The following is a 26,045-nucleotide window of genomic DNA, read 5'->3' as shown; positions in this document are numbered from 1 at the left end:
CTGAGTTGTAGCCTTGGAAAATATGGTGCAAAATATACCAGCTTCAGCAACATCACCGGCACTAACAGTACCACCAACATCAATACTAGTACCACCAACAACCCAAGTTTTAACATCACACACCTCAACATCTCATTATGTACCTCGATCATAATCATTATTCTACGAATCGATCTACATCATTTATCTTCGTTCGACATGTCGATTATGTAATCTCTAATGTTTTAGAGATTATATATTCTTGTTCTAACGGTAAATCAAATGAGTTTAATATCATATTGACTCATTAAATCCATGATTATATCTGAAGAAAATATATATGTATATATATTTTCATAAAGATTGTAATTAAAAATTCTTTCGTATAAACTGTTAATGGTGAAAATATTTTAAAGGGTAGGTAATACCCGAGGAATATTTAGATTTCACGTTAATAAGTACACTGTACATTCTTTCAAATCTAATTCAACAGTCATTTACTATCATATTTACAACCACCGATATACGTATCCGTTCACCGCAGAATAACATTTTTCATTCAATTTTATATTTGAATTTTGATCTATCAGAATCCAACAAGTGGCATAATGAAGAAAACATTGGACAAAAATAAAATTTGTTAGAAACAAGCAAATTTACTATGAGAAAAATTTTGTTAAGAATCCACGCTAACTGTTCCTAGCTAACTGATTACATTTTATTTATCGCAATTTAATTATCGCAATTTATATTCTCACAATTTTATTTATCGTCATTTAATTTCTGTTATTTATTTTACGTACTTTAAATATCGGGACACGTATACAATGTTTTGACATATCATATCGACGTCATCTATATATATTATTTGGAATAACCATAGACACTCTATATGCAGTAATGATCGAGTTCTCTATACAGGGTTGAGGTTGATTCTAAAATAATATATATACCTTGAGTTGTGATCGAGTCTGAGACATGTATATAACGGGTCACGACATGTATTAATTAATTCGAATATTATATGTCAACCTATATATGAAGTGTTGAACTACTAATTATGGACTGCTAACTGTGGACTAATAACATTGGACAATTAAAATGAATTAAAATATTGATTATAACATATGAAGCTAAACATTTCTTCAAGTTTGTCACTTGATTTCATCTTAAACCTCAATTGTATCTCGACGATTACAATCTGCGTTCAAACCTTTCTTAATTCTTGAAAACACCTCAATCGAGAGGATGAACCAACCACACTTCATCTACGAAAGAAAAGATTGATGCATATAGTTATGTACCCGAAAAACTCTCGAAACCTGAGTAAACGTTTAACACGTTTCTATGCTAGCTTCTTTGGCGTTGTTATCACCGAAAAATAACTTTGAAATTCTTTTCCAAATTAGCCAATTTTGTCATAGCTCCAGCAAATCAACTTGGACTTTTATTCGAATTAGCCTTACTATAACTTTGAAATATAAGTTTGCCTTTCGTCATCATTACCGAGAAACCGTTTATATTCCATTACATTAGCAGTAAACTTACCAGCAACTTCATTGATCTTTGAATATCCAAAAAATCATTATATTCATTAAAACCCTATCATATATTCATCCGCACCTTATAACGAGAATTGCCATACCAATTACCAGATATCAGCAATAAGTACTTTGAATCTTGCAGCATTTCTACATCAACAGTTATATGTACACATATAATATTTATCTCTTAGAATTATGATCTTCCATTTTAAAATTCTGAAAAATGTACTCAATCTACGAAACAATACTCCAAATTTTGAAAACTTCTAATGAAGCAGCAAAAACTGTAAACGACCATAACAGTCAGAAGTTTGATGATAAAGAATGGAGTGTTGGAAACGTTCAATAGAAAATTTAGTACCAAAAAGCGGATTATGCGAAATTATGAAAGAGACTGTGGACAAATCACAAGGACTAAACTTGTACATAAAGAATCCTGATGATTCTGATTCTGATTCTGATGAAATCTTTAACGAATACCTTGCTCCTTAATCGCTCTAACTCATCGTGAATAAGTTTCTTCATCACAATTTGATTCTAAAATTCTGAGATATTATCGTATCTTTCATTATTAATAGCCTCAATATTTTTTGAAGATATCTTCATAAATATTCTTGTCTAATATTATTTATCTCTCCGCGTTATCTGTATTACATCATAAAAAGAAACTGTTTCAGTTTCTAAAATTCTGAAAAATTCGAGTTTGAATTATGAATGTTTTGAAGTAGTGTTGGAAATTGATGCATGAATTAGTATAATATAATGATACTTGATCAACGTGATTATATTACAGTAAGTCATGCTGAGTTTCTAATGGAACGTGATGACTCACATACCCTACCGTCAACATGTGCCATGTTACATGACTCTTACATTCAATCTAATCTTTAAACATATCAAGAACATATTATCTTGATAGTTCTATCTTTTCCCTTGAATTCGGGAAATCAACCGTGACTACGTCACTGAAAGGAACCGTCCTAATCCATCCAGACGAAGTCCATATCGATTATAAATGATTTACAACAGTTGATTACATCACGAGGTACTTGACCTCTATATGATACATTTTACAAACATTGCATTCGTTTTTGAAAAGACAATCTTTCATTACATCAAAAGTTGACGGCATGCATACCATCTCATAATATATCCAACTATAATTGACTTAATAATAATCTTGATGAACTCAACGACTCGAATGCAACGTCTTTTGAAATATGTCATGAATGACTCCAAGTAATATCTTTAAAATGAGCAAATGCACAGCGGAAGATTTCTTTCATACCTGAGAATAAACATGCTTTAAATTGTCAACCAAAAGGTTGGTGAGTTCATTAGTTTAACATAAATAATCATTTCCATCATTTTAATAGACCACAAGATTTTCATTTTCAGGTCTCATAAATAAACGTCCCATACATAGAGACAAAAATATCATTCATATGGATTGAACACCTGGTAACCGACATTAACAAGATGCATATAATAATATCCCCTATCATTCAGGGAAATCCTTCGGACATGATATAAAACAACATCGAAGTACTAAAGCATCCGGTACTTTGGATGGGGTTCGTTAGGCCCAAAAGATCTATCTTTAGGATTCGCGTCAATTAGTAGATCGGTTTACTAATTCTTAGGTTACCAAGCAAAAAAGGGCATATTCGGCTTCGATCATTCAACCATATAATGTAGTTTCAATTACTTGTGTCTATTTCGTAAAACAGTTATAAAAATAGCGCATGTATATTCCCAGTCCCAAAAATATATATTACAAAAACATTTAAAAAGGGAGCAAATGAAACTCACCATACTGTATTTTGTAGTAAAAATACATATGACGTCATTTAACAAGTGTAGGGTTGGCCTCGGATTCACGAACCTATATCAATTGTATATCTATTAAAACATATAATCGTAATCGAATAAGTTTAGGTATTATTATTAATTGTTATCTTAGTAACTTGTATATTTCATTAATAATTATATTAACTATATTTATTTTATATACTTTAGATAAATAATTTATAAAATGTAGTTTTCTTAAATATATTTTTATTTAACTAACTTTTATTGTAATAATATTAATAGTAATATTGTAATAATAATAATATAGTTGTAATAATAATAATGGTAAAAGTAATAATGATGATAGTAATAATATTAATATGATAAAAATATTATTAATAATGTTAATACTAATAATAATGATAAAAATATTTATAATGATAATAAAAATATTAATTTTAATAATAATGATAATAAATAATAAAAACTTATATTATATAATTTTTATCCTAATTCTTAATACTGATAATACTTATTAATAATACTTGATAGTAATTAATGTAAATAATGATAATAATAACTACAATAATAATAATAATAATAATAATAATAATAATAATAATAATAATAATAATAATAATAATAATAATAATAATAATAATAATAATAATAATAATAATAATAATAATAATAATAATAATAATAAGAAGAAGAAGAAGAAGAAGAAGAAGAAGAAGAAGAAGAAGAAGAAGAAGAAGAAGAAGAAGAAATACTACCTCAAAGTAAAGGCCTTTAAAAAAATAAAATGCCTTTTCCCAGGCTCGAACCTAAGGCCTCTCGCTCACCCAAAATACTCCTTAACCATTACACTGTCTCAGCTTTTCTGTTTTAATATCACGACCAAACTTATTTAACCCGTATTTTCCGTTTTCATTCTCTTTCACAAACACTAAAATTTTATCACCATTCTCGGCCCAACTTCTAAAATGTTCACGGCCCAACTTCCAGATCAAGCCCGATAATTAACTAAGCCCAATTAAAATTGTGGGATTTCCTTTGTGGGTTCTGTTGGGTGGCGGCTTTGAAAAGGAAACAGAAACACCAAATAATAATCGACAGTATTATTCTTTTAATAAAATCAAGTGGGTTTTTCTTTCTTTTGTGTTGAAGTGAATAAGAAACAGAAGAGAATACCATAGTTCGAGTACTCGTTTCAAAAGAATAAGGGTTGCTTAGATTCGTCAGTCTGCATTAGCAACCGAGATAAGTTAGTTTTCAGGTTCCAACTCTTGCTCATCAGAAAAAAATAACACAACAATATTACTGGATGTAAATGGTTTTGTGGCAAGTTTATTTTCGTTGTTCGTTGAAACAGAAACCCCGACTGTAGCATCGTCATCAATTGTGAAGAAGGCAGTGTTTGCTCATCTAAACAGAAAAGAATAAACAGTTGCAGTAGCGAACAAATATCAAATTACTTTGGTTTATCGACGAAGGTTAGGGGAGAGAGAGAGAGAGAGAAGAAGATAATGAAGGAGATGGTGTTTAATTAATAGTCGAAACAGAAAACAAAAGATGTGGTCGAATCAGTAGTTCGTGAAAGTCTGTGGTGTGCTCAATTCGTCACCGAAGCGATAACTAGAAGTGCAGCAGTAGCAAAAATTCAGTGGTGAAGGAGGAAGAAAACTCAAAGGAAATGGCGGTTTTTAGGTGGTCAAATAGGGTGGCTCACGGTTGCAGTGGTGGTGCATGGTTGGTCGAATAGTAAAAGGAGATGATGGTTATGGTTAGTGTTAAAGTGGTGAAGAAGGTGGTTATTGATAGTAACCGAGAAAGATAGGGTGGCGAGTGGTGTTCAAACGAAGAAGAAACAAAATTTTAAGGTGGTTGTTTGTCGTGCAACGATTTAAGTGTTGCGATCGAAAACAGAAAAGAACAAATGGTGCAGGTGTTCATTGTTTGAACAAGATGATGAATAGTAACAACAAGTGGGTTTCGTTGGTGTTGGTGATTTAGCACGACAATATGAAACAATAAACAAGAGTGATTGATAGTGGCGGTTTGTTGTAGTTTATAGTGGTGATCGAGTAATTTGAAGCGGTTGATGTGGTGAAGATGGGTTTCAATTTAGTGAGGGTAATGAAAAATGGTCGATGGTTGATCATAGATGGAAGTGGGTTTGGTGATATCTTTAATCATGCCACTGGATATTGGATATATGTATGTATTTATATAAGTAACCTATGTTAATAATAATTATAATTAATATTAATATTAATAATAATAATAATAATAATGTAATGTTAGTCAAAAAGTAGAGAAAGAAAACAACTAATATAATCAAACGTGCAAAAACAAGTTGCAATTCTGCCGACACTGTTAAACTATAAATCACGGACCGGATTTTGTACTCCGTTGTTAATTAGTGGCGAATAAAAAGTACTCAGAAAAATTCCAAATTTTTAAATTAAGTATCTTTATTTATTTAGGTCATTATGGTATAAAATTTGATCGTTAACTATTAAATAAATATTACATTAATATTCACTCCCAACCCCTAAGTAAAATATAAAAAGTTTTAAACTTTATCAAATAACTTCTAAATGTATTATTAATTAGCCTATAATTTATAAAACTTCTTTTTGGATCACCGTTTATTTTAAAATCACATAAGTTCCTTTTTAACTCGTTTACTATCAATCATATGAAAATTGAGTGTTACCTTCGTTTACTAAATAGATTCGAAATCACAAAATATATATTTAACATAATTTATATATATATATATATATATATATATATATATATATATATATATATATATATATATATATATATATATATATATATATATATATATATTTAAATAATAGCTATCATAATATCATATTTTTATTTTATTTTACATAATTAATTTTAATAACAACAACATATAATATTTAATATTATATCTCCAATTATATTTCAAATAAAAATATATATGTATCTATTTACAATTAGTCATTCGTGAATCATCGAGAATAGTCGAAGGTCAATTGAATATATGAACATCGTTTCAAAATTTTCTAGACTCAACATTACATACTTTGCTTATCGTATCAAAATCATATAAAGATTAAGTTTAAATTTAGTCAGAAATTCCCGGGTCATCACAGTACCTACCCGTTAAAGAAATTTCGTCTCGAAATTTAAGTGTGGTCGACATGGTTAACAATATAAATGTTTTCATGACAAATATGAGTTGATAATTAGAGTTTTATCATTATTGAGTAATACAGAAAAAACAATTCGATTATTCGAAGCGTACGAATGAAGCTATCACAAAAGAATGAAATGAGTAAAAGCAGGTTCGTCTTAACCAATGACGTAATCATGGTTGATTTTATAAAATCAGATGTATCATAACTTTTGACATAGTCATGGTTGAATTTAGAAAATAAGGTGCATCTTAACTTATGATGTTGCCTTGGTTGAATTCCGGAATTCAAGGGATTTAAAGAAAATCTTCGAAATTTAAAAGATTTGATTCTTCGGTGAATAAGGAAATTAAGATCTCTATAATTAAATACGGTGATCTGCCTCACTTACTCTGTCTGATATTTCCATTATAAATTAAACTCTTCCGTCCCATTATTCTCACCATTCCTATACTTTCTTTCTTAATTCATACATCCAAAAGATTGTGAGAACGCTTAATCCAATATTGATCCTTGTCCTTATCCTTACTATCGCAACAATCATTCTCCTTTTCCAACTCCTACCAGAGGAATTTGTTTTCTTCTACTTCGCCCTTGGGGTTATAGTGTTTTTAATTCTCCCGTGTCTTTATGTTGCGGTAAACATTGACGTACATGGTTTGTAATCTCCGTGTTATTTTTAGGCTTTATATTCTCTCTTATATTTTGGAGTTTCACACTTTTTTTTTCTCTTCCCGACTTTAAGTCAAACGAAATAATGGTCCAGAATTCGTAGATATAGAGTTTCAAATGATTATAATGTTCTGAGCAGGAAGGAACGTGATAGCACGATTTGATTTTCAAATTTATCAATATCACGGAAGATAGAATCATCAAGAATACATTTTCTTGATATGTTCAGAAGTTAAGTAGAATGAAAGAGTTATGTAACATGGCACATGATGACGTTATGGTCTGTGAATCATCACGTTTCATTAGAAACTCAGCATGACTTACTGTAATATAATCACGTTGATCAAGTGTCATTATATTATACTAACTCATGCATCAGTTCCCAACATTACTTCAATAACATTCATATTTTAAGCTCGAAGGTTTACAGAATATAGAAACTAACAGTTTCTATATGATGTAACACTGATAGCATGAAGAGATTAATGATTTCAGATAAGAATAGTTATGAAAATATCTTCAGAAATATGGAGGATATTTATAATGAAAGATACGATGAAATCTTGGAATTTCTGAATCAAATTATGATGAAGAAATTTATTCACGATGATTTAGAGCGATTAAGGAGCAAGGTATTCATTAAAGATTTCATCAGAAACAGAATCATCAGGATTCTTTTATGTACAAGTTTAGTCCTTGTTCAGAGTCTCTTTCATGAGTTGCTCAATTCATTTTTCAGTATCAAAATCTTTGAGCTTTTCCAACACTCCATTCTTTATCATCAAACTTTTGACTGTTAAGGCAGTCTTTAGTTTTCGCTGCTTCATCAGCTTTTTCAAAACTCAGGAAACTGATTCATAAGCTAAAGCGCTTTTCAAAAATTCAGAATTGAAATTCATAAATCCAGGAGATAGAAGTTATATATATATATATATATATATATATATATATATATATATATATATATATATATATATATATATATATATATATATATAATTTGTTGTCGTAGAATCGCAAAGAATTTAGAGATTATCGATTGATGCCTTCTGGTACTTGGTATGGTAATTATCGTTACAAGATACCGATGAGTTCATGATAAGACTTCAATATATAAATATATTGAGTTCATGATAAGACTTCAATAGATAAATATATTGATTTGTCGTAGAGATTTGAGCCAAGGAGCAACGAGGTTGCTGGTACATCTGCTGGTAATACGATGGAATATAAAAGGTTCCCCGGTAACAATAAAAGAGCACGCATATATATTAAGGTTATAATAAGGTTTTTTCGAACGAAAAGTCGAAGTTGACTTGATGGAGCTGTGACAAAATTGGTTAATTTGAAAAGGAATTGCAAAGTTATTTTCGGTAATAACAACGCCAAAGGAGCTAGCACAGATATGTGTTAAATGTTTACTCAGTTTCCGAGAGTTTTTCAGGTGCATAACTGTATGCATCAATCTTTTCTTCCGTAGATGAAGTGTGGTTAGATCACTCTCTCGATTGAGGTATTTTCAATAATCATGAAAGATTTGAACGCAGATTGTAATCGTTAAGATACAAATGAGGTTTAAGATGAAATCAAGTGGCAAACTTGAAGAAATGTCTAGTTTCATATGTTATAATCAATATTTTAATTTATTTTAATTGTCCAATGTTATTAGCCCACAGTCGATAGTCCACAGCTAACAGTCTAATAGTTCATATATAGTTTAATATATAATATTCGAATTAATTAATACGTATCGTGACCCGTGTATATGTCTCAGACTCGATCACAACTCAAAGTATATATATTATTATAGAATCAACCTCAACCCTGTATAGAGAACTCGATCATTACTGCATATAGAGTGTCTATGGTTATTCCAAATAATATATATATGCATCGATATGATATGTCAAAACCTTGTATACGTGTCCCGATATTTAAAGTGCGTAAAATAAATACAGAAATTAAATGACGATAAATAAAATGCGTAAGTAAATAACAGAAATTAAATGTCGATAAATAAAATTGCGAGAATATAAATTGCGATAAATAAGCTGCGATAAAATAAAATGTAATACAGAATTAACAGTTAGCTAGGAACAGTTAGCTAGGATCTTGTTAGCGTGGTTTCTTAACAAAATTTCATATTGTTAATTAGTCTGTTTCTAATCAATTTTTATTGTGTCCATTATTTCTTCATTATGCCACTTGTTGGATTCTGGTAAATCAAAATCCAAATATGAAATTGAATTTGAATGAAAATAGTTATTCTTTGGTGAACGGATACGTATATCTTGTGGATGTAAGTAGGACAGTAAATGACTGTTGAATCAGATTCGAAGAATGTACAATGTAACTTATTAATGTGAAATCTAAATATTCCTCTGGTATTACCTACCCGTTAAAATATTTTCACCATTAACAGTTTGTACAAAAGAATTTTTAATTACAATTCTTATGAAAATATACTTACATATATATTTTCTTCAAATGTAATCATAGATTTAATGAGTTAATATAATATTAATCTCATTTGATTTACCGTTAGAACTAGAATACATAATCTCTAAGACATTAGAGATTACATAATCGTCATGTCGAACGAAGATAATTGATGTAGAACGATACGTAGAACGATGATTATACTCGAGGTATAGAATGAAATGTTGAGGCATGGATTGTTGATGGTATTGTTGGTGCCGATGGTGTTGTTGAAGCTGGTACATTTTGCACCATATTTTCCAAGGCTATAACTCGGGCGCGAAGCTCGTGGACTTCTTCCATTATTCCAGGTTGATTTTCGGTCGGAACGAGCGGATGAATAAGGTTTAGAATTTTAGATAGAATACAATCGTGGTGAGATATTCGGGAAATGAGGGTGAAAATGGTGTTTCGGACTGGTTCGCCGGTAAGTGCTTCAGGTTCATTGCCAAGAGGTAAATTCGGTTGGTGGGTGGAAAGGATCGCCTTCCTCTTGTCTCCATCGGTTAAGTCAACTACGAACCCATCAGATGAATTGGGGATGGTTGATTGGTTGATTCATTCTGGTGACGTTGCCTTCGGAGCTTAGGTGAACATCCATGTCAGAATAGCTGTCGGAATAACTATCGGAATAGCTATCGAAATCTGAGGGACTCGAACTGGTTGAGGGATTCATCTCGTATGATCAGATGAAGAATTTTCGATAAGAAACAGATTATAGGATGTATATTAGTACCCTGCAATACATAATTTACATATGCATATATAATACTAAAATCCCATAAGTTACGGAGGAATCTACGGAAGTTGTCAGGCAAGGTCTACAGTAACAGATATGCTAAGATATGAATTAGTAGATACGCTAAGATACGAATTTTGTCTATACACTATTCATGCAATCATTGCAGTAAGATGTGTCTAGACTAGGAATGATAAGCAGGTAATTTCCTAAGGATGATAAACAGATGATTTCCGACAAAAATGATAAGCAAAACTTTTGACATGCAGACACGGTCGAAGTCCAGACTTACTAATGCATCCTAACGACTATCAGTTAGACACACTAATGCAAGACCTAGTTCACTATGACCACCGCTCTGATACCAACTGAAAGGACCTGTCCTAATCCATCTGGAAGAAGTCCATATCGATTATAAATGATTTACAACAGTTGATTACATCACGAGGTACTTGACCTCTATATGATACATTTTACAAACATTGCATTCGTTTTTGAAAAGACAATCTTTCATTACATCGAAAGTTGACGGCATGCATACCATCTCATAATATATTCAACTATAATTGACTTAATAATAATCTTGATGAACTCAACGACTCGAATGCAACGTCTTTTGAAATATGTCATGAATGACTCCAAGTAATATCTTTAAAATGAGCAAATGCACAGCGAAAGATTTCTTTCATACCTGAGAATAAACATGCTTTAAAGTGTCAACCAAAAGGTTGGTGAGTTCATTAGTTTAACATAAATAATCATTTCCATCATTTTAATAGACCACAAGATTTTCATTTTCAGTTCTCATAAATAAACGTCCCATGCATAGAGACAAAAATATCATTCATATGGATTGAACACCTGGTAACCGACATTAACAAGATGCATATAAGAATATCCCCTATCATTCCGGGAAATCCTTCGGACATGATATAAAACAACATCGAAGTACTAAAGCATCCGGTACTTTAGATGAGGTTCGTTAGGCCCAATAGATCTATCTTTAGGATTCGCGCCAATTAGTAAATCGATTTACTAATTCTTAGGTTACCAAGCAAAAAGGGGCATATTCGGCTTCGATCATTCAACCATATAATGTAGTTTCAATTACTTGTGTCTATTTCGTAAAACAGATATAAAAATAGCGCATGTATTCTCAGTCCCAAAAATATATATTGCAAAAGCATTTAAAAAGGGAGCAAATGAAACTCACCATACTGTATTTTGTAGTAAAAATACATATGATATCATTTAACAAGTGTAGGGTTGGCCTCGGATTCACGAACCTATATCAATTGTATATCTATTAAAACATATAATCGTAATCGGATAAGTTTAGGTATTATTATTAATTGTTATCTTAGTAACTTGTATGTTTCATTAATAATTATATTAACTATATTTATTTTATATACTTTAGATAAATAATTTATAAAATGTAGTTTTCTTAAATATATTTTTATTTAACTAACTTTTATTGTAATAATATTAATAGTAATATTGTAATAATAATAATATAGTTGTAATAATAATAATGGTAAAAGTAATAATGATGATAGTAATAATATTAATATGATAAAAATATTATTAATAATGTTAATACTAATAATAATGATAAAAATATTTATAATGATAATAAAAATATTAATTTTAATAATAATGATAATAAATAATAAAAACTTATATTATATAATTTTGATCCTAATTCTTAATACTAATAATACTTATTAATAATACTTGATAGTAATTAATATAAATAATGATAATAATAAACTACAATAATAATAATAATAATAATAATAATAATAATAATAATAATAATAATAATAATAATAATAATAATAATAATAATAATAATAATAATAATAATAATAATAATAATAATAATAATAATAATAATAATAATAATAATAATAATAATAATAAGAAATACTACCTCAAAGTAAAGGCCTTTAAAAAAAATAAAATGCCTTTTCCCAGGCTCGAACCCAAGACCTCTCGCTCACCTAAAATACTCCTTAACCATTACACTGTCTCAGCTTTTCTGTTTTAATATCACGACCAAACTTATTTAACCCGTATTTTCCGTTTTCATTCTCTTTCACAAACACTAAAATTTTATCACCATTCTCTGCCCAACTTCTAAAATGTTCACGGCCCAACTTCCAGATCAAGCCCGATAATTAACTAAGCCCAATTAAAATTGTGGGATTTCCTTTATGGGTTCTGTTGGGTGACGGCTTTGAAAAGGAAACAGAAACACCAAATAATAATTGACAGTATTATTCTTTTAATAAAATCAAGTGGGTTTTTCTTTCTTTTATGTTGAAGTGAATAAGAAATAGAAGAGAATACCATAGTTCGAGTACTCGTTTCAAAAGAATAAGGGGTGCTTAGATTCGTCAGTCAGCATTAGCAACCGAGACAAGTTAGTTTTTAGGTTTCAACTCTTGCTCATCAGAAAAAAATAACACAACAATATTACTCGATATAGATGGTTTTGTGGCAAGTTTATTTTCGTTGTTCGTTGAAACAGAAACCCCGACTGTAGCATCGTCATCAATGGTGAAGAAGGCAGTGTTTGCTCGTCTAAACAGAAAAGTATAAACAGTTGCAGTAGCGAACAAATATCAAATTACTTTGGTTTATCGACGAAGGTTAGGAGAGAGAGAGAGAAGAAGAAGATAATGAAGGAGATGGTGTTTAATTAATAGTCGAAATAGAAAATAAAAGATGTGGTCGAATCAGTAGTTCGTGAAGGTCTTTGGTGTGCTCAATTCGTCACCGAAGCGATAACTAGAAGTGCAGCAGTAGCAAAAATTTAGTGGCGAAGGAAGAAGAAAACTCAAAGGAAATGGCGGTTTTTAGGTGGTTAAATATGGTGGCTCACGGTTGCAGTGGTGGTGCATGGTTGGTCGAATAGTAAAAGGAGATGATGGTTATGGTTAGTGTTAAAGTGGTGAAGAAGGTGGTTATTGATAGTAACCGAGAAAGATAGGGTGGCGAGTGGTGTTCAAACGAAGAAGAAACAAAATTTTAAGGTGGTTGTTTGTCGTGCAACGATTTAAGTGTTACGATCGAAAACAGAAAAGAACAAATGGTGCAGGTGTTCATTGTTTGAACAAGATGATGAATAGTAACAACAAGTGGGTTTCGTTGGTGTTGGTGATTTAGCACGACAATATGAAACAATAAGAGTGATTGATAGTGGCGGTTTGTTGTGGTTTATAGTGGTGATCGAGTAATTTGAAGCGGTTGATGTGGTGAAGATGGGTTTCAATTTAGTGAGGGTAATGAAAAATGGTCGATGGTTGATCATAGATGGAAGTGGGTTTGGTGATATCTTTAATCATGCCACTGGATATTGGATATATGTATGTATTTATATAAGTAACCTATGTTAATAATAATTATAATTAATATTAATATTAATAATAATAATAATAATAATGTAATGTTAGTCAAAAAGTAGAGAAAGAAAACAACTAATATAATCAAACGTGCAAAAACAAGTTGCAATTCTGCCGACACTGTTAAACTATAAATCACGGACCGGATTTTGTACTCCGTTGTTAATTAGTGGCGAATAAAAAGTACTCAGAAAAATTCCAAATTTTTAAATTAAGTATCTTTATTTATTTAGGTCATTATGGTATAAAATTTGATCGTTAACTATTAAATAAATATTACATTAATATTCACTCCCAACCCCTAAGTAAAATATAAAAAGTTTTAAACTTTATCAAATAACTTCTAAATGTATTATTAATTAGCCTATAATTTATAAAACTCCTTTTTGGATCACCGTTTATTTTAAAATCACATAAGTTTCTTTTTAACTCGTTTACTATCAATCGTATGAAAATTGAGTGTTACCTTCGTTTACTAAATAGATTCGAAATCACAAAATATATATTTAACATAATTTATTTATATATATAGATATGTTTTAAATAATAGCTATCATAATATCATATTTTTCTTTTATTTTACATAATTAATTTTAATAACAACAACATATAATATTTAATATTATATCTCCATTTATATTTCAAATAAAAATATATATGTATCTATTTACAATTAGTCGTTCGTGAATCGTCGAGAATAGTCGAAGGTCAATTGAATATATGAACATCATTTCAAAATTTTCTAGACTCAACACTACATACTTTGCTTATCGTATCGAAATCATATAAAGATTAAGTTTAAATTTAGTCGGAAATTCTCGGGTCATCACAGTCACCGGTTAAGACAAACCTGCATTTAATCATTTCACTCTTTTGTGATAGCTTCACTTGTACTCTTCACATAAATGAATCGTTTTATCCATATTACTCACTAATGATAAAAACTCTAATTTCTAGCTCGTATGCGTCATGAAAACATACTTATTGTCAATCATGACCATCCTAATCAAATTTCGGGACGAAATTTCTTTAACGGGTAGGTACTGTGACGACCCGGAAATTTTCGAACAAATTTAAACTTAATCTTTATATGATTTTGACACGATAAGCAAAGTCTATATTATCGAGTCTCAAAAAGTTTGAATTGTTTCATATATTCAATTGACCTTCGACTGCTCTTGACGATTCACGAACAATTAATTGTAAATAGATATGTGTGTATGTGTATATAAATAATAATTCGAAATATAATTTGAAGTATTATATATTGTTGTTATTAAAAATTAATAAATAGGATATTATAATAACTTTTATTTAAAATATATCTATATATATAAATAAAGTATATTAAAAATAAATATTAAATAATTTGTAATACTATTATTAATAACATTATTGTTATACATTTTATAATTACTATCATTATCATTAATACTACTATTATACCTGTATTACTATTAGTTATAATAATGAGGGCATTATTAAATCATATTTATTAAAAGATTTATTAAAATCTATAAATACAAATTTGATATATATATATATATATATATATATATATATATATATATATATATATATATATATATATATATTTATATTTATATATATTTATATATATATAAAGTGTTATAATTACTAATATTATAAACCATCCCAAGGTAGCCCAAGTGGTTGGGGCCCTGAGATCCTTGCAAGAGGTCTCAGGTTCAATTCTTGGGGTGGCCAGGGAAGGGTTGGAAACAGCCATGGAGTATTCCTGATGGGCTGCGTACACTAGAGTATGGGGTCGGATTACTCGCCCTTCCCGGGTAACCTGAACAGGGAAAACCTTACAACTTTCTTTCAATTACTAATATTATTATTATCATTAAAAATATTAGTATTATTATTATAATTATAATTATTATAAATTTTATAGCTATTATTATCAATATCATTAATAATAATATTATTACTATTACTATTATTATCATTATTATAAATATGATTTTTGTTATTACTATAATTATTATTATTATTTATATCATTTACATTATTATTATTACTATTATTATTAAATATTAATAGTATTATTAATATAATTATTAATATTAATATTAATTAAAATTTATTTATAAAATCAGATGGATAAAAACAAATTAGTTACACATCGTAGTCTTCTTTATCTTTATTTACTTATTTTATTTATCTTTCCTGATTCGATTTTTATGCTCGTACGATCCTGTCTAAACAATCAAGCTACACAACAAATTTTAATCACATCATCCTCGCTGTATTACCCTCATTTACCTTATGTATAACCCTATACTACTACAATTGATAGGAAACACAGAATTATATTAAGAAAAATAAGACGAGTAACTCTGTTCTTGTATCAATTTTTCAAAAACTTGAATTCGAGCGAAATTTAAAAATGTAAGAGTGCAGAAGTGTTAGGAATCACTCGTTTGATTTATTTGCTAACTTTTAACTTCTAATTCTTCAAACTGATTAGTAATTTCAGAGTCAAAGTTTGAATATCAAAAAGTCAAAGGATATTTCATCGTAAATTTTGATTCTGTTTTGACTTTTTCGGATCAATTGACGATGCAAGAAGTTTATATGAACGATTTACAACCTATTTTATGTAGAAATCATGAGCCAAAACCGTTTGAATTTCAAAATCAATGATGGAGTCCTTGTGTTCTTCGCGTATGCAGATATTTGTTTTATTTCTTTTCTTTTTCTCTCCTTCTGTCAATTAAATTATATCACAGGCGAATGATTCTGTTCCATTTGCAAATTAAATCACTCCTAATTAGATGTTAGGATTGTACTTTGGTAGATTAGAGAATGGAAGAAACAGAAGGTATATGAAATAGAAATCTAGCGGGTTAAGTATTTTGGGGAAAAGGATATAAGCAGAAAAACAGAATAGCGTGGATGGTTAGGGTGCATGTTGTATGAGTGAGTGGTCACGGGTTCGAGCCAGGCTATGGGCATTTTTTTTAAGGAAGGCTTTAGAGGTAGTTTTTCCTTTCTAATAATTATTATTATTATTATTATTATTATTATTATTATTATTGTTATTATTCTTATTATTATTGTCGTTATTACTATGATTGTAATTATTATTATGATTGTTATTATTAGAAATATAGTAATTATTATTAATATCATAGTTATAAGTATTATAAGTATTACTAATGTTATTATTATTATTATTATTAATTGTTATGAATATTATGATTATTATTATTATTATCATTAAATATTAGAATTATAATTATTAGTCGTAGTATTATTATAGTATTATTATTGCGAATATTATTATTATGATTCCAAGAATATAAAACATGTTAATAACAAAAATATATAGTAAATGATGATATGATAAAGATTGTGAAATTGGTTATAATTATATGAATATATGTACAAATATGAATTTGACTAAGAAATTAAGTTATAGAAATTGTAGTTATAAACTGAGAAATTAAAAATGAAGTTATGATAAATCTGATTATTATTATTACCACTGATATAATTATTATCATAATAATATTAAAGCAAAGTATCATTTTATTATTATTATTAGAATTAGTAAGATTTACATTATTATTATTATCATAATTTTCACCATTAGAATTAAAATTTACAAAATTATCATTTTCTTAAGATTTAACATTACTAGTAAAGTTGTTATTTTATTAAAGTTATCATTATCAAAATTAACATTTATTATTACTAATATTATCATTATTATTATTATCCTTAATCTAGTATATTTACAACTATTAATAAATGATCTTTACATAAAAATATATTTAATACACATAACATAACAAAATTTATATTTTATATATAAAAAAATGGATATATAATAATAATGAAATATAAAAGTTATTAATATAAAAATTATATTACCAATAATAATATATACAATATTGTTCGATTACAAGAATATGTTTTAATATATATACGAATGATATAGGTTCGTGAATCCGAGGCCAACCCTGCATTGTTCAATGTCATCATATGTATTTTTACTACAAAATACAGTATTGTGAGTTCATTTGATTTCCTTTTACTCTTTACATTTTTGGGACTGGGAATACATGCGCTGTTTTTATAACTGTTTTCTAAATGCTTTTGAGATATATTTTTGAACTGAGAATACATGAACTGCTTTTATAAATGATTGACGAAATAGACACAAATATTCAAAACTACATTCTATGATAGAATTATTTGGATTTAGAGGTTCGATTTAGTAGTTAACGGAGAGATGATTTTGCATTGCGTACGCATTAGCTCCCGTTTTAACTACCATCGGCGGGATGATTCTGCATTGCACGCACGCACTAGCCCCCGATGTATTGTATTGTATTATAGTCGACTTTGTAGTTGGTAACGGAGGGATGATTTTGCATTGCGTACGCATTAGCCCCCGTTTCAGCTACCTTCGGAGGGATGATTTTGCATTGCGTACGCATTAGCCCCCATTGTAAGAATTATATTGTATTAACTACCACGGTGAGATGATTTTGTCATTGCACTACGCATTAACTACCGTTGGTGAGTTGTTTGAAAGGTTCCGGTGTTCTTCATATGAATGATTTTACAGCAGGAATAGACCTGCACATATTGTTTTCTAATTATGAGTATCTTGTGGTCTATTATATTATTGAAAATAATTGATTATGAAAAACTAATGAACTCACCAGCCTTTTGGTTGACACTTGAAAGCATGTTTATTCTCAGGTATTAAAGAAATCTTCCGATGTGCATTAGCTCATTTTAAGGATATTACTTGGAGTCATTCATGACATATTTCAAAAGACGTTGCATTCGAGTCGTTGAGTTCAACAAAACTATTGTTAAGTCATTTATAGATTGGATATATTATGAAATGGTATGCATACCTGTCAACTTTCAATGAAATGAAAGTGTGCCTTTTAAAAACGAATGCAATGTTTGTAAAAATGTATCATATAGAGGTCAAGTACCTCGCGATGTAATCAACTGTAATGTAATCGTCCATATGGATTTGGACGGGGCGTGAAAGTATGCTTGTGTTTGTTAGACTATATATGAAATAAAGTAAAATGCACAAACACGAGGATTTATAGTGGTTCGGGTGGATGTTAACTAATCCACCTTAATCCACTTCCCAATTTTACGAATTGAGAGTTTTCTTCACTATGATACCCCAAACCCGGTGGAGTGTCCGGATACAACACTAGCTCCTCGATAAGCCGCTACTTATGAACCCTTACGTCCCTTTGAAGAATTCACAATCACCAAAAGCTCTTACCACAAGATCCTAATGCTCTAACCTAGTGAAATCACAACTACCTTCTAGATCCCTTTAAGAAGATAGCTCACAAGTAAACTTATAGCTAAGCTTACAATCACCCATAGTTCCTCAATAGGTCACACCAACCTTACTTAGATCAAACTTGTCTTTACATTGGACAAGTATTAATTTTCAATGAAATTAATCAACTTTCTAGATCCCTTTAAGGAAGTTGAATCATTAAGTAAGATAGATGTTTCATATCGCAAGAACCATTTAACTTCTTTAACCCCTCTAAGGAAGTATCTCACAATGTAAACTTAAAGATACAAATGTTAAGCATAAAGTTTACATTACAATTCTACTTAGTCTAAGTAGAATCTCTCTTTCTCTCTTTTAATCTCTCCATAGATTTGTGCTTGAGGCTTGGGAGATTAGTTGATATGACTTTGAAAGTATGTTGGAAAGAGGTAGTTTTCAAGTGTCTCCATGCCTTGGCTTTTATAGATAAAAGACTTCCTTTGTATTTGAAATGTATCCGTTGGAATTGAGCACTACAAATTAAAGTCTTAACTTCAATGCTTGATTTAGGACCTACAAAGGCTTATTCAAAAGATGGCATCTTTTGACTTGCTTCTTTTGTTTGAAGATATCTTTAGCTTTTGCACTTTGATGTTGACTCATCAATATTGATAAATTGTATCCGTTGCTTTGTCCTCAAGTTGACTTGAATTCTTCTTTTGAAATCCACAAATCTTGTTAGAAATAAAGTGACGTTGACTTATGAAGAATGCATCAACTTGTGAGAGATTGGTGACCATAAATTGTATCCATTGATGATGAATATCTCTAGTCACTTTCTTTACTTTAATACTTGATATACACCCTACAAAAGCTTGTTAGAAAGATAGCATCTTTTGACTTTCTTCTTGTGTTAGGAGTCCATGAAGCCAAAGGAGAAACAAACAAATATTGATGACACCATTTCACTAGCCAACAAATTCCATAAGAGGAAGGCATCTTGTAGTGAATTGAATACAAATTCCAAATATGGTAAATGCTGAATTTTTGTATCAAGTTTGAACGGATGCTTCAAAAGATGTATAATAAACTATGAAGCATAAATCATTTTCAAGTTCACAATACCAAAGAGGAATGCATCTTTTCTTGGTTTACTATTGTTATAAACTTCCTCACTAAATATGTCAAATGCTGAATTTTTATTCCATGACAATTAGAAACCATTCAAGCTTCTTTTTGTAATTCTTCCATTCATTTTTTATCATTTGGTTGCAAGTACATACTTTCATTGGTTACTTGCAACACTCCAAACTTCATAACCCATGACTTCAATCATTTGTCTTTTCTTTGATGGAAGTATATTGCCTTATTGGTTGCTTCATTAATTTCTAAGATAATCATACTTAAACATGTAAGTATGGTCTAAGGGTTAAGAGGAGAGCATCTCTTTAGTTGGGATTTAATGACCATCCTAATCATGTATAGATATATTTTAGATTTAGAAGTATGATTTGCAATTAGGTACAAAAGGATATTTTGCAACACTTATGTGTTTACCCTTAATTGCAAGCTAACGTGTCATTAAGACATCATTAAGTATGATTAATCAAGATTAGCGTTCTAGTGACCAAAACTATTTTGAATATAAAAAGGGCAACCATTCTAAGTATATTATAAAAGGTTTTATAAATTATGGATGCCTCAAAGTGATCAAACTTAAAGTGATTGAAAATCTTGACAGACAAATCTGCGGTCGATCCGCGGTTGGCCGTGGGGTCGACCGCAGAGCCTAGTTTTCAGAAAACGTGTACACTGTGGTGCAGGGCACTCCACGGTCAGACCTACGGTCGACCGTGGTTCAGCCGTGTACCATTCAGACCATTTTATTATTAGGTGTATTGGTCTTTTGCTAGAGATAGTGTAGGCTTATGAACTCATGTCGTGTTGCATATGAATAAGCACTTATCTCTTTTATGTCATCATCAAAACAAAGTGATTAACATTTGAATATTATCATTGGTTCATTAACCAACAGAGCTAACTGAAATTACAACAGAAATTGATTCCTCAATTTTGAATCACCCGCACATTAAAATTGAAATATCATTCCATGATAAAATTGTGTATCATTACTTTATTCCTGATGCCTCTAATATTCCAAGTAGGCCAATCTCATTGCTATGATTTAGATATTCGTTTGTCACTATCGAACATACCTTCTAAAAAATGTTCAAACTTGATTATAATAATGAATTATAATAACGAAATACAGAGTAAAGAATAACGATATATTTATCGAACATTTATTTTTGATAAATCTATATAAAAACGTGTATGGAAATTTTTGAACGGGCGGATTCGAAATGCATGATATATTGTTATGGTTGATGTATCATCACCTTTTTAAAAACTGTTTGAACGGTCGATCTATAAGAGTCAATGACTACTGTACTTTATAAATCGATTCTTGACAATTTTATAGAGAACTCAATTCACCAGTCTGACCGAGGTTGAGTTGGAAGAATTACGGGGTTGAGCTCGTTTTCCTTTTTATATCTTGTTGGATCAAGTATAAGTAAGGCCCAAAATAGCGACACAGAAGCACTATTGAACTAAGCCCAAGCCCAAGAAGCCCACAAAAAAACAAATGAAACTAGACACTTGGCGCTATATATACACACACTGTAAACATTGTAATTCCGTACCAACACACATCTTCCGGAAGCTTCTTCTTTCCAATGGCACCATGATACACACGCATATCTACCTTCATACATAAATCTCACGAACCCTAGACATCCATAAATCCTCCAAGCTATTCATCATATTACATATAATCGATCAATTGATTGATTAGTTAATTCAATCTGCGTAAAGTTTGAGCTAACAACGAACGAAACAATGTCTCACTTTGGCCGATCAGGTCCACCAGATATTTCAGACACCTATTCACTCTTAATCCTCAATATCAGTTTCAGTAAGTATTATTATTATTATTCATTTCTAATTTTCTGTTTCATTAATGATTTGTTTAAAACTGATTGATTATATGTATCTGTGTGTGTATACAGGGACGACAGCTGACGATCTGTTTCCGCTATTTGATAAGTACGGAAAGGTTGTTGATATTTTCATTCCTAAAGATAGAAGGTACGTTGTGCTTTTTGTTTTAGTTTATTTTCGTTTGATTTTGTTGTGGATAATACTCCGTATTTATGTAAATTAATGGTGATGGAAAGATGAATAGGAGGTTAAAATTTGGCTTATTACGAACCCTAGAACATCAAAAGTGTAGTGATAACTGATAAGTATCTGTGACATGCAGTTTACAATTGATTTTTAATTTCTCTATTTTTATGTGTTCTTTTTTTTTTTTTTTTTTTTTTTTTTTTTTAATTTCTCTATTTTTATGTGTTCTCGAACTATAAAAACGCGTCCATTTCCAAAAATATTCTTTAATCGTTGTTTATTTGAATCAGGACTGGTGACTCGCGTGGGTTTGCATTTGTGCGGTACAAATATGCAGATGAAGCACAGAAGGCAGTGGATAGGCTGGATAGTAATAATCAAATTTTTATTTACTTATGTGGATATTTGTTAAATTTGCTAGTGTAGCTAGTTATAGAATACGAGTTTTACTTTTTAGTAGAATGCGATTTGGAATCTCTTTGTAATTGGTTTTTCTTTCCTTTTTTTTTTCTCTCAGAACGAGAAGTCGATGGTCGAGAAATTACAGTTCAGTTTGCTAAATATGGACCCAATGCCGAAAGAATGTAAGTTTATAGGTTTCAAACTTTCATACATGTTTTGGTATTAGTTTCTTTTTATTTTTCATCTGGTTAAATGTTTTTGCGAATATCGATGGAGATCTGCTTCGTTAGCTCTATATTAGCTTACTCTCTTCTAATAACGATTTGGTTTGAATATTTGTTGTTTATTTTCTTGCCCTTGTGATTGCAGTCATAGAGGAAGGATCATTGAGAAGTCTCCAAGGGAAAGAGGCAGGTCAAGAAGTCGTAGTCCTCGACGAAGGTTCATTCATTTTATTTTTCCACGTTTTTTAAGACCAATAGCATATGTGCTGTTACAGTAAACGTTATTTTAAAAAGAACGGAGCATTAGGGATTAGGGATACAGTTTATTGGCATAAAACTGCTGCTACTAGCTGGTGCATGAAAATAGCTTCTCTGTGTATATATTGAAGTACAATATGATGAGCAGACATTATTTTCGTATGATCATTGATATGCCAAGTTTGATTTGAGTCTGTATTTGCTGTGCTGTATTATATGGACGTATTTATTTCGAATAATGTATGCAGTGTGCATGTTCATTTCTGTCATTTAATTGCTGTCTCTTATGCAAAATTTATGATTATTGTATTTGGATTGTGTTTCATTTTTCATTAGATTCATCTGTTTTCATTTGACTTGTTTTTTCTACTTATTAAACATTCTTTTGATGCAACTTCCAGCTCCAGATACCGTGATGATTATCGGGGCAGGTATTACCGGAGAAGTAGGAGCAGAGATAGGTATGATAGATATGATAGGTACCATCGTGAGGAACGAGGTTATCGTTATCGAAGCAGGAGTCGTAGCTATTCTCCAGACAATGATAGAGGCCGCGGTAGGAGGCGTTACGATGATGAGCGTTGGAGCAGGAGTCGTTCTATTGAAAGGTATCTATTTTCGTTTATTTATGATTAACAATTGATAATGGGAAAGAGGCCAGGTTGGCTTGTTGGGTTACAGGTTAAAACTTATACCTAATGTGCAATTTTTGGTTTGGTTAAGAAGGGCCGTGATGGGTCGACTTTGAACAATTATCTTGTCCACGTTATCACCTCTATACATATAATTAGCTTGCAAAGTATTACTGGAGCTATGACTTGCATATTTTTTATGCAGTCCTAGTCCTGGAAGGAGCTCATCACCTCGCAGGACCCCTACTCGAGGTAGGAGCCCTGTTCGACGCAGCTTATCACCAAACCGCAGTCTTTCACCGAATGCTCACCACCTTGATTCTAGGAGCCCATCACCACATAGTCCTGATAAGGTTAGTTTTTGAGCCAGGAACAGAACACATAAATCGGACGAGGTAACTGTATTTAATTCACTCACGTAATGCATCAAGATAAAAGAGCTTAAATCAACTTATTATGTAAATGGTTTGAAGTGTCACTTGTGAAAATTAATACAGTACTATATTTTTTTAATAAAGGGTTTACGTGTTTTTGTTTGGTTTATGCAGGAGTGACTGTCCTTCACGAGATAGATTTTTAGTTTGATCTCTCCGCATATCGTTTTGTTACTCAGAGACTGCTTATGGATGCATTCTATTGGAATTTTCTACATTCCTAGTTTTGGTAGGACTGGATCCTATATTTTTTTAGCGGTTTGACCAATTTATGAACATATTAATATGTAGGTTGCTGATAGGTATAACCAGTAATTTTGTATCACTTGGTATGGCTATGTTTTTGTGGATGATTGATTATGTCTGTTTGTCTTTGCTCCATCTACTAGTACACATATTTCTTGGTTCAGATAATCAGCTTTTTTACTGGGCTTTTATAGTTATGATCGAGAAAAGATAGATTGGGGCCGATGGTTGTGATGATGATAATGTGACCTGTTGTTGCCGTTTTAAGTCTGTAGATATATATCATCATTTTTTGAGACTGGTTATGTTGGGAGATTGCAGTTTGCATGTGATGACATGAGTTGGTGAATTCTCCATAAATAACATTTTCTACGGTGAGTTAATGGACCAGTTTATTCTTATATAGAAAAAATAATGTATTACTTGACCTCACTTAATAGATACTTATCTAATTTTCGCAAAGTGGGCTGAAAGTGAAAGTGAATCTGTATAGCTGATGCTGATGTTTTTTCACGCAAAATGAATTCTTGAAATATTTTCCCAAAATATTCTGCTGCTCACGTTTTGGGGTAACAAATTCTTGTTTGCTTATAGTTGCAAAGTTTTTTTTTCTTCGTAACATACATCTGTTGCATTTTGCTTATAAGTTGTAGGCCGAGTGTTCTTGCCTATAGCCGTAAAGCAGTCGCTGGTGTATGTTAGATATGTAAGTTAATGACGCCTGCAAATGTGTTTTTGAACCTGCTACAAGCGAGTTGAACAGAACTGAGATTACCCATCTCTATAACACATAGATGGGCTTAAGATATGTTTGTACGGAGTGGCCTTAAGATATTGAATGCAGATTGATCGTCTGTTAAACAGAACTGAGATTACCAAGACTAGTGTTTAATGGGATCGTAACTTCGTAAGCAAGGTTGCAACACTAGCTATTTGGGGTGTAAGCGGTCTTTTTGGAAGGAGTAGTCGGCAATTTGGGGATAAATCGGAATGTACTTTTAATACATTTAAATAATAAATTTCAAAATTATGTGTAAATATAGAAGAAATTCATAAACATAAACTTTAACATAATTGTCTATAATTTTTTATTTAATTCAAAACACCTAGTTTGAATTCATGTTAAAATGTTTCTTAATTTTAACTTTGGCTGACTATGATCAACAAATCCGATTTTGACCCATTAATCGACGACATATGAATTAAACGGATTTGGAAAAATCGAAATTCTAAGAAATTTATAAACATAAACTTTAACATAATTGTCTAGAATTTTTTATTTTATTCAAAACACCTAGTTTGAATTCATGTTAAAATGTTGTTACATTTTGACTTTGACCGATTATGATCAACAAATCCGATTTTGACTCATTAATCGACGTTGACATACGAATTAAACGGATTTTGGAAAATCGAAACGCACTCTTTTTAAACTCTTCTTAAAAAGAGTAATCGGTGTTTTTTATGACAATGATCACAAGTACCTGATGCCCATAGGGTGGTCAATGGAGGCAACCGGTGAATCTTTTGGTCTAGAACTGTCATCACCCC

The 26,045-nt window shown here is 30.5% G+C and overlaps 1 protein-coding gene across 4 annotated transcripts; it reads left to right on the top strand.

The window, feature by feature from the left end:
* The first annotated feature begins 21,830 nt into the window (after positions 1-21,830).
* Positions 21,831-25,590, top strand: LOC139872762 (uncharacterized). Of its 4 annotated transcripts, none has more exons than XR_011767154.1 (11): positions 21,831-22,086; positions 22,181-22,259; positions 22,589-22,668; positions 22,816-22,882; positions 23,070-23,141; positions 23,584-23,790; positions 24,020-24,167; positions 24,363-24,477; positions 24,689-24,868; positions 24,958-25,063; positions 25,148-25,590. XR_011767154.1 is itself a non-coding variant. In XM_071860685.1 (8 exons), the coding sequence occupies exons 1-8, from the start codon at positions 22,011-22,013 to the stop codon at positions 24,366-24,368; spliced, it is 735 nt and encodes a 244-aa protein (XP_071716786.1). In that variant the 5' UTR covers positions 21,831-22,010; the 3' UTR covers positions 24,369-24,616. The 4 variants fall into 4 exon arrangements, 1 of the variants encoding a protein (XP_071716786.1); XR_011767152.1 differs by having other exon boundaries at positions 24,363-24,550; XR_011767153.1 differs by lacking the exon at positions 24,958-25,063 and having other exon boundaries at positions 24,363-24,550.
* The last annotated feature ends 455 nt before the right edge of the window (positions 25,591-26,045 follow it).

This window comes from Rutidosis leptorrhynchoides, chromosome 10, assembly GCF_046630445.1.
Source record: "Rutidosis leptorrhynchoides isolate AG116_Rl617_1_P2 chromosome 10, CSIRO_AGI_Rlap_v1, whole genome shotgun sequence".
NCBI lineage: Eukaryota > Viridiplantae > Streptophyta > Magnoliopsida > Asterales > Asteraceae > Rutidosis > Rutidosis leptorrhynchoides.
Note: the sequence above shows the minus strand (reverse complement) of the source record. Positions and strands in the feature narration are given on the sequence as shown.